The 18,505-nt window shown below is 47.5% G+C and overlaps 2 protein-coding genes across 2 annotated transcripts in view; both read right to left on the bottom strand.

Annotated features, from left to right (window-relative positions):
- Nucleotides 1-4,454, bottom strand: part of LOC110531332 (protein phosphatase Mn(2+)-dependent 1K) — a 25,048-nt gene extending 20,594 nt beyond the window's left edge. The window contains exons 1-2 of the mRNA XM_036987069.2: nucleotides 4,363-4,454; nucleotides 1,433-1,755 (exon numbers count right to left, since the gene is read on the bottom strand). Coding sequence (XP_036842964.1) covers nucleotides 1,433-1,705 — 273 coding nt within the window. The 5' untranslated portion in view covers nucleotides 1,706-1,755; nucleotides 4,363-4,454. The remainder of the gene's footprint in view (nucleotides 1-1,432; nucleotides 1,756-4,362) is intronic.
- Nucleotides 4,455-11,673: 7,219 nt separating this feature from the next.
- Nucleotides 11,674-16,431, bottom strand: LOC118965966 (uncharacterized). The gene is made up of 2 exons (XM_036987071.2): nucleotides 16,125-16,431; nucleotides 11,674-14,733 (listed from the first exon to the last, which is right to left on the bottom strand). Exon 2 carries the CDS (start codon nucleotides 14,638-14,640, stop codon nucleotides 12,193-12,195), a length of 2,448 nt encoding a protein of 815 aa, XP_036842966.2. The 5' UTR covers nucleotides 14,641-14,733; nucleotides 16,125-16,431; the 3' UTR covers nucleotides 11,674-12,192.
- Between the last annotated feature and the right edge of the window lie 2,074 nt (nucleotides 16,432-18,505).

Raw genomic sequence — 18,505 nt, 5'->3', positions numbered from 1 at the left:
GTAGGCCGTCTCGTCGTTGTTGGTAATCAAGCCCACCACTGTAGTGTCGTCTGCAAACTTGATGATTGAGTTGGAGGCGTGCAGTCGTTAGTGAACAGGGAGTACAGGAGAGGGCTGAGAACGCACGCTTGTGGGGACCCAGTGTTGAGGATCAGCGGGGTGGAGATGTTGTTACCTACCCTCACCACCTGGGGGCGGCCCGTCAGGAAGTCCAGGACCCAGTTGCACAGGGCGGGGTCGAGATCCAGGGTCTCGAGCTTAATGACGAGTTTGGAGGGTACTATGGTGTTAAATGCTGAGCTGTAGTCGATGAACAGCATTCTCACATAGGTATTCCTCTTGTCCAGATGGGTTAGGGCAGTGTGCAGTGTGGTTGAGATTGCATCGTCTGTGGACCTATTGGGGCGGTAAGCAAATTGAAGTGGGTCTAGGGTGTCAGGTAGGGTGGAGGTGATATGGTCCTTGACTAGTCTCTCAAAGCACTTCATGATGACGGAAGTGAGTGCTACGGGGCGGTAGGCGTTTAGCTCAGTTACCTTAGCTTTCTTGGGAACAGGGGCAATGGTGGCCCTCTTGAAGCATGTGGGAACAGCAGACTGGTATAGGGATTGATTGAATATGTCCGTAAACACACCAGCCAGCTGGTCTGCGCATGCTCTGAGGACGCGGCTGGGGATGCCGTCTGGGCCTGCAGCCTTGCGAGGGTTAACACGTTTAAATGTTTTACTCACGTCGGCTACAATGAAGGAGAGACCGCATGTTTTCGTTGCAGGCCGTGTCGGTGGCACTGTATTGTCCTCAAAGCGAGCAAAGAAGTTGTTTAGTCTGTCTGGGAGCAAGACGTCCTGGTCGGCGACGGGCTGGTTTTTCTTCTTGTAGTCCGTGATTGACTGTAGACCCTGACAACATACCTCGTGTCTGAGCCGTTGAATTGCGACTCCACTTTGTCTCTATACTGACGCTTAGCTTGTCTGATTGCCTTGCGGAGGGAATAGCTACACTGATTGTATTCGGTCATGTTTCCGGTCACCTTGCAATGGCCAAGTCAATCACCTGACCTGAATCCAATTGAGCTGAAGACACAGTAAAAGTCTGGCAGAGCAGGGAAGAAACCCAGCCTCTGGTGATGTCTATGGGTTCCAGACTTCATTCACCCTAAAAGGTTTTGCAACCAAGTATTCAAATGTACAATTTAATTTATGATTATGTTAGTTTGTTCAATTACTTTTGAGCCATTAAAATTGGGGTGGGGGGCACATATAAAAAGTGCTGTAATTCCTACACAGTTCTTCCCGATTTGGATGTAAATGACATCAAATTAAAGTTGGAAGTCTGCACTTTCAAATCCATTGTGGTGGCGTACAAAGCCAGAATGATAATAACGTGGTCAAAATATTAAATATTTATGGACCCGACTGTATATAACACATACCTGTGGGGTGGGTTTCCTAGGAGACAGCAGAATGGGCTCCTCTATCCTATTGTCCCAGGTCCCAAAGGAGTCCCAGGTGGTCGGTCGACCGCTAGCGTCAGAGACAAACCGAGCAGTACACTTCCACCGGACTTGGACCGCACTGGGGGAGGCTGGGGGGGACAAGGGGGAGGCTGGTAGGGACAAGGGGGACCGTGCAGTCAGAAAGGCAGTGTGGCGTCCGAACGGAGACCGACCGCAGCGTACCAGGTTGATGAACATAGTTGAAGACATGATCGCGGTTGGACTGTTTGAGATCTGGAGGTTCGATGGAGGGTCTCTCCCTGGAGAATACAAGATGAAGATCACAGTCAGAGAGAGATGGGGGGGTAGAGGGAGAGAGAGGGGAGGGTAGAGGGAGAGAGAGGGGAGGGTAGAGTAGAGGTTCGATGGAGGGTCTCTCCCTGGAGAATACAAGATGAAGATCACAGTCAGAGAGAGATGGGGGGTAGAGGGAGAGAGAGGGGAGGGTAGAGGGAAGGAGAGAGATGGGGGGTAGAGGGAGAGAGAGGGGAGGGTAGAGTAGAGGTTCGATGGAGGGTCTCTCCCTGGAGAATACAAGATGAAGATCACAGTCAGAGAGAGATGGGGGGTATAGGGAGAGAGAGGGGAGGGTAGAGGGAAGGAGAGAGATGGGGGGTAGAGGGAGAGAGAGGGGAGGGTAGAGTAGAGGTTCGATGGAGGGTCTCTCCCTGGAGAATACAAGATGAAGATCACAGTCAGAGAGAGATGGGGGGGTAGAGGGAGAGAGAGGGGAGGGTAGAGGGAAGGAGAGAGAGGGGAGGGTAGAGTAGAGGGAGAGAGAGGGAGCGAGGGGAGGGTAGAGGGAGAGAGAGGGAGCGAAGGGAGAGTAGAGGTTCGATGGAGGGTCTCTCCCTGGAGAATACAAGATGAAGATCACAGTCAGAGAGAGGGGAGGGTAGAGGGAGAGAGAGGGGAGGGTAGAGGGAGAGAGAGGGAGCGAGGGGAGGGTAGAGGGAGAGAGAGAGAGAGGGAGCGAAGGGAGGGTAGAGGGAAGGAGAGAGAGGGGAGGGTAGAGGGAGAGAGAGGGAGTGAGGGGAGAGTAGAGGGAGAGAGAGGGAGCGAGGGGAGCGTAGAGGGAAAGAGGGGGAGCGAAGGGAGGGTAGAGGGAAGGAGAGAGAGGGGAGGGTAGAGGGAGAGAGAGGGAGCGAGGGGAGAGTAGAGGGAGAGAGAGGGAGCGAGGGGAGGGTAGAGGGAGAGAGAGAGGGGAGGGTAGAGGGAGAGAGAGGGAGTGAGGGGAGGGTAGAGGGAGAGAGAGGGAGCGAGGGGAGGGTAGAGGGAGAGAGAGGGGAGGGTAGAGGGAGAGAGGGGGGGAGGGTAGAGGGAGAGAGAGGGAGCGAGGGGAGGGTAGAGGGAGAGAGAGGGGGAGGGTAGAGGGAGAGAGAGGGAGCGAGGGGAGGGTAGAGGGAGAGAGAGGGGGAGGGTAGAGGGAGAGAGAGGGAGCGAGGGGAGGGTAGAGGGAGAGAGAGGGGGAGGGTAGAGGGAGAGAGAGGGGAGGGTAGAGGGAGAGAGAGGGAGCGAGGGGAGGGTAGAGGGAGAGAGAGGGGAGGGTAGAGGGAGAGAGAGGGGAGGGTAGAGGGAGAGAGAGGGAGCGAGGGGAGGGTAGAGGGAGAGAGAGGGGGAGGGTAGAGGGAGAGAGAGGGAGCGAGGGGAGGGTAGAGGGAGAGAGAGGGAGCGAGGGGAGGGTAGAGGGAGAGAGAGGGAGAGAGGGGAGGGTAGAGGGAGAGAGAGGGGAGGGTAGAGGGAGAGAGAGGAGGGTAGAGGGAGAGAGAGGGAGCGAGGGGAGGGTAGAGGGAGAGAGCAAGTGAGCGATGTGCATGGCAGTGAAACATGGGGCCCACTTTTGCAGTCCAAATATACATCATAACTACGGTATGTGGACACCCATTCAAAATAGTGGATTTGCCTATTTCAGCCACACCCGTGGCTGACAGGTGTATAAGATCGAGCACACAGCCATGCAATCTCCATAGACAAACACTGGCAGTATAATGGCCTGAATGAAGAGTACAGTGACTTATAACATGGCACCGTCATAGGATGAAACCTTTCCAACAAGTCAGTTCCTCACATTTCTGCCCTGCTGGAGCTGACCCCCGTCAACTGTAAATGATGTTACTGTGAAGTCCTGTGGGCACACGATCACCAACACTGGACAATATGAGGAGTGGAAAAATCCCTTTACTGTTATTTGCTAGCTTGCTGGCTAGCTACAGAGGTTAGATGGCTAGTTAGCTACTGCCGTCAGTTGTGTAATTATCATATTTAGCCTATTCCACCGTTTGTAGAATGCATACCGGCATTTGAATATAGCGCAGGAAAGGGGATTCCGGACACACTGTGGACACGGTAGACACATTTAAATGTAGGTTCAGACGCATGACAAGTTCATGATTTCCATGATTAGAAGTCTATGAACAGAATACTGTGACGACCGTGGGTTTATACGCGCGGATATCGACTCTGCCGTTTGAGCATGCTTTTGCGGCACAGGGGAGAGAGCGCTGGACTTAGGGCTTTAGAAGGTCGAGGGTTCGAGACCTGCTTCCCTGCCTGTTTCATGACATTGGTGTCAGAAGTGGTATCAGACCTTGCATCCACGACAGTGCGTGTGATTGGCCGGTGAGCGTGTTCCTAGCGCGACGACGCGCTCTTTGAAAGAGGGGGTAGTGTAACGACTCTGGGTTTATAAACGGGGTTATCGACTCTGCGTGGTGGTCAACTACTCAAAGAAAAACACAATTGCTATCATCAGAAACTGTAGAATAGAAGAAACAGTCAGGTAGACTAGATAGTTAATTCTACCTCATAATGAATCATCGGAATAGTACTGTCAGAAACGGCGGGAAAAAATTGACATTTCAACTCACTTTTGCAGTTCTTACGTATGGTATGGTAGCTTAATGGGCCTTCCCGACGTGCAGGTGAAAATTGTTCCCAGCTCTGAACCGGTCTTGAGGGGCTTTGCTCAATGCATTTTAAACGGTGCCCTGACGCACCAATCATCATTCAAAGAACACAAATACACGCATCCAATAGGGTACAGGGGTGTGTGTGGTTTTGGCCGTGTGCCAGGTCTATTTGCGCCATAAAGTATCTCTCACTCTTGCCCCCCCCCCCCCCTACCCTTGCTCACCCCCCCCACCAACCACCATCTCTCACTCTATCTCACCATTTCTGTTCCTCTACCCCACCCTCTTTCTCTCTCTCTACCCCACCCTCTTTCTCTCTCTCTACCCCACCCTCTCTCTCTCTCTCTCTCTCTCTCTCTCTCCGTCTCTCTCTCTCTCTCTCTCCTATCTCTCTCTGTCTCTCTCCTCTCTCTCTGTCTCTCTTTCTCTCTTTCTCTCTCTCCTATCTCTCTCTCTTCTCTCTCTCTCTCCTCTCTGTCTCTCTCTCAATTCAATTAAAGGGGCTTTATTGGCATGGGAAACATATATTAACATTGCCAAAGCAAGTGAAATAGATAAACAAAAGTGAAATAAACAATTAAATTAAGAGTAAACATTACATTCACGGAATTTCCAAAAGAGTAAAGACATTTCAAATGTCATATTATATATATATATATATATATATATATACAGAGTTGTAATGATGTGCAAATAGTTAAAGTACAAAAGGGAGCATAAATACTGTAAACATAAACATGGGTTGTATTTACAATGGTGTTTGTTCTTCACTGGTTGACCTTTTCTTGTGGCAACAGATCACAAATATTGCTGCTGTGATGGCACACTGTGGTATTTAACCCAGTAGATATGGGAGTTTATCAACATCTGGTTTGTTTTCTAATTATTTGTGGATCTGTGTAATCTGAGGGAAATATGTCTCTCTAATATGGTCATACATTGGGCAGGAGGTTAGGAAGTGCAGCTCGGTTTCCACCTCATTTTGTGGGCAGTGAGAACATAGCCTGTCTTCTCTTGAGAGCCAGGTCTGCCTACGGCGGCCTTTCTCAATAGCAAGGCTATGCTCACTGAGTCTGTACATAGTCAAAACATTCCTTAAGTTTGGGTCAGTCACAGTGGTCAGGTATTCTGCTACTGTGTACTCTCTGTTTAAGGCCAAATAGTATTCTAGTTTGCTCTGATATTTTTGTAAAAAAAATAATCTTTTTTTGTAATTATCTTTTTGTTTTCTTATGATTTGATTGGGTCTAATTGTGCTGCTGCTTATTCCGTTTCAGCCATTACAATGAGCCCGTCCTCCTACAGCTCCTCCCACCAGCCTCCTCTGGTGTGTTAACCCTTTAACTGTAGCACTGTCTGTCTCATTTATTCCATTCCAGCCATTACAATGAGCCCGTCCTCCTACAGCTCCTCCCACCAGCCTCCTCTGGTGTGTTAACCCTTTAACTGTAGCACTGTCTGTCTCATTTATTCCGTTCCAGCCATTACAATGAGCCCGTCCTCCTACAGCTCCCCCCACCAGCCTCCTCTGGTGTGTTAACCCTTTAACTGTAGCACTGTCTGTCTCTGTGAGAATTAAAATGAGAACAGTATCACTACTCAACAGCTTCTACCCCCAAGCCATTAGACCGCTGAACAATTCATAAAAATCGCGCCCCCTCCCCTTGTACACTGCTGCTACTCGCTGTTTGTTTGTTACCTATGCATAGACACTTCGCCTCCACCTACACACTGACTTGGTACAGGTGCCCCCTGTATATTTTATATCTGTCTCTGTCCACTAGAGGGAGACACATCCTCTTATCAGTAGAGCTAAGGGGATAAAGAAGTAAGGGGATAAAGAATATGTACATAAAGATATATGAATGAGTGATGGTACAGAGCGGCATAGGCAAGATGCAGTAGATGGTATTGAGTACAGTATATACATGAGGTGAGTATGTAAACAAAGTGGCATAGTTAAAGTGGCTAGTGATACATGTATTACATAAAGATGCAGTAGATTATATAGAGTACAGTATATACGTATACATATGAGATGAATAATGTAGGGTAAGTAACATTATATAAGGTAGCATTGTTTAAAGTGGCTAGTGATATATTTACATCATTTCCCATCAATTCCCATTATTAAAGTGGCTGGAGTTGAGTCAGTGTGTTGGCAGCAGCCACTCAATGTTAGTGGTGGCTGTTTAACAGTCTGATGGCCTTGAGATAGAAGCTGTTTTTCAGTCTCTCGGTCCCAGCTTTGATGCACCTGTACTGACCTCGCCTTCTGGATGATAGCGGGGTGAACAGGCAGTGGCTCGGGTGGTTGTTGTCCTTGATGATCTTTATGGCCTTCCTGTGACATCGGGTGGTGTAGGTGTCCTGGAGGGCAGGTAGTTTGCCCCCGGTGATGCTGTCTGTGTGGGTGGACCAATTCAGTTTGTCTGTGATGTGTACGCCGAGGAACTTAAAACTTACTACCCTCTCCACTACTGTTCCATCGATGTGGATAGGGGGGTGTTCCCTCTGCTGTTTCCTGAAGTCCACAATCATCTCATCTCCTATACTGATTCCTCATAGACTGATTCCTCTGGCTATACTGATTCCTCATAGACTGATTCCTCTGGCTATGCTGATTCCTCATAGACTGATTCCTCTGGCTATACTGATTCCTCATAGACTGATTCCTCTGGCTATACTGATTCCTCATAGACTGATTCCTCTGGCTATACTGATTCCTCATAGACTGATTCCTCTGGCTATACTGATTCCTCATAGAATGATTCCTCTGGCTATACTGATTCCCCATAGACTGATTCCTCTGGCTATACTGATTCCTCTGGCTATACTGATTCCTCATAGACTGATTCCTCTGGCTATACTGATTCCTCATAGAATGATTCCTCATAGAATGATTCCTCTGGCTATACTGATTCCTTATAGAATGTCTCATCTGGCTATAGTATGTGATCAGGGAACACCATCAACCCGTTCTCCAGCTGGTGTGTGTCTCCCTTTAAATAAAATATCCCTGCTCTCCTTCTTTTCCCTGTGAACATGCACCGTTACTTGAATACAGTGTGAATAATTCAAACAGGCCTCTGTGATTCAAACAGGCTTCTGTGATTCAAACAGGCCTCTGTGATTCAAACAGGCCTCTGTGATTCAAACAGGCTTCTGTGATTCAAACAGACTCTGTGAATCAAACAGACTCTGTGAATCAAACAGACTCTGTGATTTAATTAAGCTCTGTGATTCAAACAGGCCTCTGTGATTCAAACAGGCTTCTGTGATTCAAACAGACTCTGTGAATCAAACAGACTCTGTGATTTAATTAAGCTCTGTGATTCAAACAGGCCTCTGTGATTCAAACAGCCTCTGAGAGAGAGAGAGAGAGACAGAGAGAGAGAGAGAGAGAGAGAGAGAGAGAGACAGAGAGAGAGACAGAGAGAGAGACAGAGAGAGAGACAGAGAGAGAGACAGAGAGAGAGACAGAGAGAGAGAGAGAGACAGAGAGAGAGAGACAGAGAGAGAGAGAGAGAGACAGAGAGAGACAGAGAGAGAGAGAGAGAGAGAGACAGAGAGAGAGAGAGACAGAGAGAGAGAGAGACAGAGAGAGAGAGAGAGAGAGAGAGAGAGAGAATATTTCCATATATCTTTCCAAATAGAAGTAGGGCACGTATTCCACACGGAATGAAACAACGAACACACACAGGGTTTTCTTCCAATTTTGAAAGACTTTAGTTTTTCCAGATGAATTCAAATCATGTGTAGTGGATAGAGTACATAAATAGAACATTAAATATGATCTTAAAGTCCTAAAAGAAACAGGAGGTGAGGTGAGCCCCCCTCCTCTATCAGTGTTAATACACAATCACCAAATGGACCTCTAAACTCTACGTCCCATTCACTTATGGAGATCTGAGTGGATTTGACAGGTGTACGCAATATGGAAATAGCTCCCGCCTTGCCCTCTGATAGGCTAGGTAGGAAGTTTGCCCCTTTTATTGCTAACACCAATCAAATCCTCTCAGAGCTAACTCTGTTAGCAATTACATCAAGAGTCTAACGTATGACCCAGTACGAGACACTGTGTCCTGTGGGAGAGACAAGAGACACGCTTTTTCATTTCACTGATCACATCACGACACTCAGTACAACTTCCTAACCTCCACCCACCTCCCTCGCAAGGCCTCTAAGTGCAGAATAAAAGCTCTCTGGCGTGTGTGTGTGTGTGTGTGTGTGTGTGTGTGTGTGTGTGTGTGTGTGTGTCAGCGTGGGGATTCTAACAGAGGAAGTGGATGAAATATTAACCAACAGTAAAAGCAGACAGGTGAAAGCTTCTGAAATGCTGAGGCAATCTGTCCTGTTGTATTACAGCTAGCTGGAAATAGGCCATCAAAATGACACGCACTTTCCCACAGCCCACATTTTACAGATATCCTGGTTAGAGGACTCACAGGACTCCTGTTTATTCCGTTTAAATTCACGGGATCTTCCAAGCAGGATTTCTAGAAGACCTGGGGACATCTTGGGAAAGTTAATGGAATAGTAGAGTTACTATGAGTTAGCTAAAACGGAGTGCTACAATATACTGTATCATAGTTATTTTGAAGTCCTGGAATGTGATCATATACTGTAAAATATGAATAAAGTTATTTTGAAGTCCTGGAATGTGATCATATACTGTAAAATATGAATAAAGTTATTTTGAAGTCCTGGAATGTGATCATATACTGTAAAATATGAATAAAGTTATTTTGAATTCCTGGAATGTGATCATATATAAGATAAATAAAGTTATTTTGAAGTCCTGGAATGTGATCATATATAAGATAAATAAAGTTATTTTGAAGTCCTGGAATGTGATCATATATAAGATAAATAAAGTTATTTTGAAGTCCTGGAATGTGATCATATATAAGATAAATAAAGTTATTTTGAAGTCCTGGAATGTGATCAAATATAAGATAAATATAAGTTATTTCTTGCCACAGTGTTTTTTGTTGTTGTTGTTGTATTTTACCCCCCCACCCAATTTCGTGATATCCAATTGCAATCTTGTCTCATCGCTGCAACTCCCTAACGGGCTCGGGAGAGGCGAAGGTCGAGTCATGCATCCTCCGAAACGTGACTCACTAAACCGCACTCCTTAACACCCTCCCCGCTTAACCCGGGAAGCCAGACGCACCAACGTGTCGGAGGAAACACCGTTCAACTGACGACCAAAGTCAGCCTGCAGGCACCCGGCCCGCCACAAGGAGTCGCTAGAGCGCGATGAGCCAAGTAGAGCCCCCACCGGCCAAACCCTCCTCTGACACCGGACGACACTGGGCCAAACCCTATTCTAACCCGGACGACACTGGGCCAATTGTGCGCCGCCCTATGGGACTCCAGGTCACGACTGGTTGTGACACAGCCTGGGATCTAACCCGGGTCTGTGGTGACGCTTCAAGCACTCGTGAAGCCCTATACTACAGGGTTCTTGCTCCATTCCTATACAGTACTAATACAGTGTATTCCATTGTGTCACAGTAAAATGTATAATTAATGTATTTCTGTTAGTGTTAGTCTAAACTATTAAACAAAATACCACCTATGATCTCCTCAGTGAAAACAGCTGATGTGAATATATATTGAGTCTCTCCTCAGTGAAAACAGCTGATATGAATGTATGTTGAGTCTCTCAGTGAAAACAGCTGATGTGAATATATATTGAGTCTCTCAGTGAAAACAGCTGATATGAATGTATATTGAGTCTCTCAGTGAAAACAGCTGATATGAATGTATATTGAGTCTCTCCTCAGTGAAAACAGCTGATATGAATGTATATTGAGTCTCTCAGTGAAAACAGCTGATCTGAATATATATTGAGTCTCTCAGTGAAAACAGCTGATATGAATGTATATTGAGTCTCTCCTCAGTGAAAACAGCTGATCTGAATATATATTGAGTCTCTCCTCAGTGAAAACAGCTGATATGAATGTATATTGAGTCTCTCAGTGAAAACAGCTGATATGAATGTATATTGAGTCTCTCCTCAGTGAAAACAGCTGATATGAATATATATTGAGTCTCTCCTCAGTGAAAACAGCTGATGTGAATGTATATTGAGTCTCTCCTCAGTGAAAACAGCTGATATGAATGTATATTGAGTCTCTCAGTGAAAACTGCTGATGTGAATGTATGTTGAGTCTCTCAGTGAAAACAGCTGATATGAATATATATTGAGTCTCTCCTCAGTGAAAACAGCTGATATGAATGTATATTGAGTCTCTCCTCAGTGAAAACAGCTGATATGAATGTATATTTAGTATCTCAGTGAAAACAGCTGATATGAATATATATTGAGTCTCTCCTCAGTGAAAACAGCTGATATGAATATATATTGAGTCTCTCCTCACTGAAAACAGCTGATATGAATATATATTGAGTCTCTCCTCAGTGAAAACAGCTGATATGAATATATATTGAGTCTCTCAGTGAAAACAGCTGATCTGAATATATATTGAGTCTCTCAGTGAAAACAGCTGATATGAATGTATATTGAGTCTCTCCTCAGTGAAAACAGCTGATATGAATGTATATTGAGTCTCTCCTCACTGAAAAACAGCTGATGTGAATGTATATTGAGTCTCTCCTCAGTGAAAACAGCTGATATGAATGTATATTGAGTCTCTCCTCAGTGAAAACAGCTGATATGAATGTATATTGAGTCTCTCCTCAGTGAAAACAGCTGATATGAATGTATATTGAGTCTCTCCTCAGTGAAAACAGCTGATATGAATGTATATTGAGTCTCTCCTCAGTGAAAACAGCTGATATGAATGTATATTGAGTCTCTCCTCAGTGAAAACAGCTGATATGAATGTATATTGAGTCTCTCCTCAGTGAAAACAGCTGATATGAATGTATATTGAGTCTCTCCTCAGTGAAAAACAGCTGATGTCGATAAACAGTGTATTGTAGCTACTCTCATACATACTTGAGAATCATATAAATCGTATTGCATTTTTTTCAGTTTTAGCTACAAACTCATCTTCTTCGTTCAATGATACAGTGATACAGTATAGGTCATGGTCCGTGTCCCAAAATGCCCCCCCCCTACCCCCCCTTATTCCCTGTATGGGCTCTGGTCAAAAGTAGCACACTATAAGTAGGGTGTAACAGAGTGCCTTCTGGGACATAACCTTGCTGTTCGTGTGGCTACTGTTCTTGGCTAACAGCAGATACGTGGTATCATAACAATGCGTGAAAGTCGTCCATAGTTTCGGGGGGGGGTTTTTGTGTCCTTGTGCTACCAACAGTTGACGGATTGAACATCTCTTCTCCTTCCGAGAACGACTCCAAGATACAACCGTAGAAAATGTATCCTCGTAATCAGATTTCAGGAACAGGTTTGCTGTTCCAGAATGTTCTAATGTTCCAGATTAGAACCAGTGGGAGGCTGCCGAGTGGGAGGAGCAATCATAATAATGGAGGCTGGGATAGAGTCAATGGAATGGCAGCAAACAACATGGAAACCATGGAAACCAGGTGTTTGGGTGTATTTGATACCGTTCCACTAACTCCGCTCCAGTCGCTACCACGAGCCCCGTCCTCCCCAATTAGAGGGCCACCAACCTCCTGTGACTATAATGTTGTTCTAGAATATCCATCCGTGAACATTCTGGAATGCCCACGAACGTTCCTGAAAATTCTCTCGCTTCCTGGCGGGTGATGTTCTAGAACGGATCTACAATCTAGATTTAGAACGTTCTAGAATTTGTCTGTAAACATTCCAAACATTCCGAGGTCCTATCACTTCCCTGCGGGCGACGCGGGAGGTTTCCTGCAGCATCCCGGTCGGCATATTGACCGGAAAACGCTCCTCTTCTTCTTCTTCTCCTTCCACTTCTTCGCTCCCGGAGAGGGAACCTCTAGGGAGACAGACTTCCGTAGTGTTCCGATGCGTTTCTCGTGCTCTCGGATCTTACACTGCAGGTGTGACTGGATGGCGAACCCCAGACTCTCTAGATCCACCGACGCGCCGTACACCTCCCAGGTCATCCCTTGTTCGTCCCAAACCACGTTCTGCACCGGCCCAGAGTCCTTCCTCTCCTGTTCGGGGTCACCAGCTCGTTCTGGATTCTCCGCAGTCAGTTTGGTGGTACTCTTCCCTGGGTCTGGCTGGAACAGGTCCGATCCAGTCTGGTTCCATTCCAACCCCGGTTTCTGTTTGTCTCTGCCCGAGCCTGGTTTGTGTCTGTGGGTCCTGTGAGAGGAGGAGTGGGAAGGAGAGGAGTGGGTTCTGTGTTTGTGGCTAGTCTTGGTACCTGAATTGTCTGTCTGTCTGGTTTTAGCTTTGCTGTGGGTTTCGGATGGTTTCTGCTGCTTGTCGTTGGTGACAGTGGTCGGCAGCTCCTCATTGGTGGTCGGCAGCTTATCTTTACTGCTCGGGTGCTCTGATTGGCTGCAGAGCTCGATGTCTATCTGACAGATGTGTTGGAATGGGGCTAGGCCAATAGGAATGCAGCACAGGGGCGGGGCTACTGCATTCAGTCCCTCCTCCTGGTTCTGCGGTGTGACCAACCTTGACTGAGAGCTCTGTAAACCAATCAAAGGCCCCAGTTCTCCATTTAACCCCTGACCTCTGACCTGCTGGTCCATGCAGAGGTCACAGACAAGGATACTCCCCCTCTGAACCCCAGCTGTCAGCCCATTGGACCGCGAGTCTGTGTCTCTATGTCCGTCACTAGCAACCCCTTCCTGTTTCCCTGCGTTGCCACGGTGAGTGCGTAGGGACAGGGTGAGCAGGCGGGGGCTGGTAGTGGCGGAGCGGTCACACACCTCCACTACAGCCTGAACCCCCACCTCCCTCCGGGCCTCACCCCAGGAACGCCTCACCTCGCTGGGGTTAGTCATGGTGCCGGCCTCTTTACACACTCTGGAGCTCCAGGTCCCTGGAGGCTGGTGTTTATCCTTCTCCTCCTTTCTTCCCATTTCTTTCTTCCCCTTCTCCGTTGCCCTTGACGACGCTTCATTGTTGTTGCCGCCGGTGACGGCGATGACATTTCCATCTCCCACGTGACTCGGGTCTCCCAGCGGGACTCCAGGTGGCTTGGTCTCCCACAGCAACCGGCCTGCGCAATCGTCTTGGCTATGCCCGTCATCCCGGCGATACTCTGGGGGATGGACGTCCCTCTCCAGGGCCTCGCACGTCGCCGCCGTGTCACTCTGCTGCATGGCCTTCTGGGATAGCGTAGGTCCTACGGACATTCCCCCTCCTATCAGACAGGTGCCGCTCTGTGATGTCATCGTCCCTGTCGACGACCCCTCTGAGACTTTGGCGGCCATTTTGGATTCCAGTTGGCGAGCTGCATTTTCTAGAGTCGTCTCTGTGTTGTCCGTTGCCGTAGCAAAGGGGTCAGGGGTCAGGAATGGAGAATTATGGGGTGTGTTGCCCTTGACCCCTAGTGATCCCATCGACAGGTCAGAGTCCGAAGCTCGTCCCCCTGTGATGATGTCAGAGGTGGTTGATGTGAGCATCACGTCAACGGTGGTTCTACATTTGGGGCTTGAGGTGGCCAGAGGGGCGAGTGGTGGAGCAGGACCTTTAGAACTAGAACCCTTCTGATTATCCTTAGAACCCTGCATGGTTCTGGAAGCCGAGGGCTTGGAGCTCACCGCAGACAAGTGATGGGTTCTGGAGTGTTCTACTTTGGAGCTGGCATCCCAGGTGTGTTCTGTTCGGTGTGTGTGTGTTTTAGGGCTCGTGGTGTGTTTGATGTTGGGAGACCTCAGCCTTCGGTCGCTGCTAGTAGTGGTCGTGTGTGTGGTGTGTGAGGAGTGTGTGTGGGTGTGTGTGTCCGTTTTCAAGGAGAGAGCCATAGGGATCCTGCTTTTCTTAGCTTCCTCTCTCTCAGGTGTTGTTAGTGGTTTTAATACCCCTCCTCCTCTCCCTCCTCCGCTCACATCTATACTCTCTCCTTTACTCTGCCATGATCCCTCCTTTCCCGTGCAATCAGCCCTCAGACAGGAAGGGGAGGTGCCACTGCCAAGTCCTCCATTCAACTTCCTGGTATCCGCGGCGACATGGGGGGAGGCCTCACCTGGCGACAGTTGGAGATTGAGTTTAGGCTCCACCCCCCGGTTGGCGTTGGGTTCTGTGTTGCCGAGGACGTCAACAAGCATAGCCACACCCACTGCGCGGGGCGACTCCATCTGTGCGACCACCGTCCTCCGCTTGGAACCCGGGGGCGTTTCCATGGCAATAGCGTTGTCTTCTAGAACACCCTCAGGTACAGTTAGAAGTGAATTGATTGGTTGTTGGAGTCAATGGTTGATCTTCACATTGATAGCCTGGTGGAGAATGACCAAATGCATATTATAGTCATTAGGCTTACTTGAATTGCAGTACAATAAATGTGTTATTGGAAAATAGAAATAGGAAAATAGATATGATTTCTCTCAACACACATTTTGAATATTTGCTTGGAAGAAAACATAGCAGTGTCAGGATTATACATTTGTTGTCACTGATGATACTCTGAAGTACAGATGTGACTAAACTAAATATCCCCCCACCTTCTCATCTCCTGTCCCCTCACCTCCCTTCATCTCCTCTCCTTTCTCCTCCCCTCCCTTCCTCTCCTATCATCTCCCCTCATCTCCTCCCCTCCCTTCTTCTCCTTTCCTCTCCTCCCCTCATCTCCTCCCCTTTCCCCTCTTCTCCCTTCCTCTCCCCTCACCTCCCCTCTTCTCCTCCCCTCCCTTCTTCTCCTGTCCTCTCCCCTCACCTCCCTTCCCTTCATCTCCTCGCCTTTCCCCCTTCCTCTCCCCTCTCCTCCCCTCCCTTCCTCTCCCCTCACCTCTCCTTTACCCTCTTCTCCTTTCCCCTCCCCTCCCTTCCCCTCATCTCCTCGCCTTTCCCCCTTCCTCTCCCCTCCCCTCCCCTCCCTTCCTCTCCTGTCCTTTTCCCTCACCTCCTCTCCTTTCCCCTCTTCCCCTTTCTGCTCCCCTCCCTTCCTGTCCTTTCCCCTCCCCTCATCTCCTCTCCCCTCCCCTCATCTCCTCTCCCCTTCTCACTTCTCTCCCCTGCCCTGCCCTCATCTCCTCACCTCCCCTCATCTCCTCTCCTTTACCATCTTCTCCTTTCCCCTCCCCTCCCTTCCTCTCCTGTCCTCTCCCCTCACCTCCTCTCCTTTCCCCTCCTGTCCTCTCCACTCCCATCTTCTCCTATCCCCTCCCCTCCCCTCCTCTCCTCTCATCTCCTTTCATCTCCTATCCCCTCCCCTCCTCTATTCTCCTCATCTCCTTTCATCTCATCTCCTTTCATCTCCTCTCCCCTCCCCTCCCCTCCTCTCCTCTCCCCTACCCTCCCCTCCTGTTCTCTCCTCTCCTCTGCTCTCCTCTACCCTCCTCTCCCCTCATCTCCTTTCATCTCCTCTCCTTTCCCCTCCCCTCCCCTCCTCTCATGTCCTCTCCTATCATCTCCCCTCCCCTCCCCTCCTGTTCTCTCCTCTCCTCTCCTGGGTTATCTTCCTGAAAATCTAAAGCTCATCAGGACCATCATTGACACCAGCCCTTATATTCACCTCATCTATAGCCTATAGGTTAATATATAAACATCCCTGAAACCTACTGTGAGTTAAATAAAACATATGAATCTAAATTCACGTTTATACCGGAAACGACAGCTTTACACACAATCAACTGGTAAATAAACTAGCCCACGCCTCATACACACGTACCTTTCGCTCGTATTCCACTACCTGAAGTTACTGTCGACCTTGTCAAGGAATCCATAACGTTATCAGCCTATAGGGAGGCACAGAACGTCTTAGAAAGATCGCGTTTTCTTGCAGTTATTTAGCAGAAAATCCACGATTATTTTGAATCGTTTTTTAGTTGTTTTTTTGTCAAAGCGATTACGATACACTTGCGTGTCCTTCTTGGTGCGTCGTTGGTGCGTCGTTCATTTGTCAGTGAACGCGACTCGCTACCCTTTGCATACAGTAGGTGAATGAATGAAACGATGCATTCATTGGGGGCGGAGACAGAGATGGAGATGGGAGATCCTAGAGTCGGGAGGGAGGCGAGAGAGAGAGAGAGCGCGCGGCGGGGTGCCACCACGCCTTCAAGGATGGATACACGAAAACATCACGGGGCAGAGAGAGCAGAGGAAAATAGAAGACGGGCAAAATAGAAGAGAATCCGAGCTAACTAACTTTTGAAATGCGGCAGAAGTCATGCTGGATTGACGATTGCTTGTCTAGCTTGCTAGCTACGATTTTGAAAGTATGACGTTGACATGTACAGGTACAAAGCTACGGTAGATATCATTTTATCTTTGGCCAATGACCATGAGCCTTCTTGGATGGGCACTTCTAATGTAACTCTATGGCAGCACCCGAGGGGTTTGAATTTTCGAGCTCTCCCCGTAGATTTTGAGGTGACGTGGTGTCCTCATGAGTGACAGAACACTGAGCCAATCATGGCGCAACTACAGAACATTACCAACCCCTACGCTCCGTATTTTTCTGCTGGCTGCCCCACCACCACAGAAAGCGCTGACATGAAGGTCAGTCAATCCGTAAAATGTCAAGAACTTTTAAAGTTTCTTCAAGTGCAGTCGCAAAAACAATCAAGCATGGCTACCACAGCATTGTGTATTTCCATGAAGCATGGAGGAGGAGGTGTGATGCTGCTTTGCTGGTGACACCCTGTGATTTATTTAGAATTCAAGGCACACTTAACCAGCATGGCTACCACAGCATTCTGCAGCAGTACACCATCCCATCTGGTTTGCGCTTAGTGGGACTATCATTTGTTTTTCAACAGGACAATGACCCAACACACCTTCAGGCTGTGTAAGGGCTGTTTGACCAAGAAGGAGAGTGATGGAGTGCTTCATCAGATGACCTGGCCTCTACAATCACCCGACCTCAACCCAATTGAGATGGTTTGGGATAAGTTGGACGGAAAAGTGAAGGAAAAGCAGCCAACAAATGCTCAGCATATGTGGGAACTCCTTCAAGACTGTTTGGAAAAGCATTCCAGGTGGAGCTGGTTGAGAGAATGTCAAGAGTGTGCAAAGCTGTCATTAAGGTAAAGGGTGGCTACTTTGAAGAATCTCAAATATAAAATATATTTTGATTTGTTTAACACTTTTTTGGTTACTACATGATTCCATATGTGTTATTCCATAGTTTTGATGTTTTCACTATTATTCTACAATGTAGTAGGTGTGTCCAATCTTTTGACTGGTTCTGTGTATATTATAATCTTTGTGTGGACAGGTGGGGCTCAACACAGGTGGGGCTCAACACAGGTGGGGCTCTGCGCTACCTGCCCTGAATGACGGGCCGACACTGGTGCTACTAATCTGTCCTATCAATATAGGACCGTTCAATTCTATTTTATTATTTTATATTCTAACTGTCTGAATTTTATTCATGACATTTCTCTATTCTCTTCTTCTTCTTCTTGGGTTGAATGTATAATTAATTAGACAACTTGACTATTTGGTTTTGAAACTTTTAGCTTTGTAATAAATCAATTACGTTTCCCCCTAAGCAGAAGAAACAGGAAGTAGGAAGTAACACTGCAACATCAGTAGAACCTAAACGAAGCCCCTAGACCTCCTCGATGCTGTAGTTTACCGGTTTATAGAAACCTATTATAACCCAAATCACACCACATTGAAGTTGAACCTACTGGCTTATCAAAACCAACCCAAATCACACCTATTGGCTTATCAAAACCAACCCAAATCACACCTATTGGCTTATCAAAACCAACCCAAATCACACCTATTGGCTTATCAAAACCAACCCAAATCACACCTATTGGCTTATCAACACCAACCCAAATCACACCAGCTTGAAGTTGAACCTATTGGCTTATCAAAACCAACCCAAATCACACCAGCTTGAAGTTGAACCTATTGGCTTATCAACACCAACCCAAATCACACCACATTGAAGTTGAACCTATTGGCTTATCAACACCAACCCAAATCACACCACATTGAAGTTGAACCTATTGGCTTATCAAAACCAACCCAAATCACACCACATTGAAGTTGAACCTATTGGCTTATCAAAACCAACCCAAATCACACCAGCTTGAA

The sequence above is a fragment of the Oncorhynchus mykiss genome, chromosome 9, assembly GCF_057628025.1.
Source record: "Oncorhynchus mykiss isolate SJ-2025 chromosome 9, ASM5762802v1, whole genome shotgun sequence".
Taxonomy (NCBI): Eukaryota; Metazoa; Chordata; class Actinopteri; order Salmoniformes; family Salmonidae; genus Oncorhynchus; species Oncorhynchus mykiss.
The sequence above is the reverse complement of the archived record's forward strand: the minus strand, read 5'-3'. Positions and strand labels throughout refer to the sequence as shown.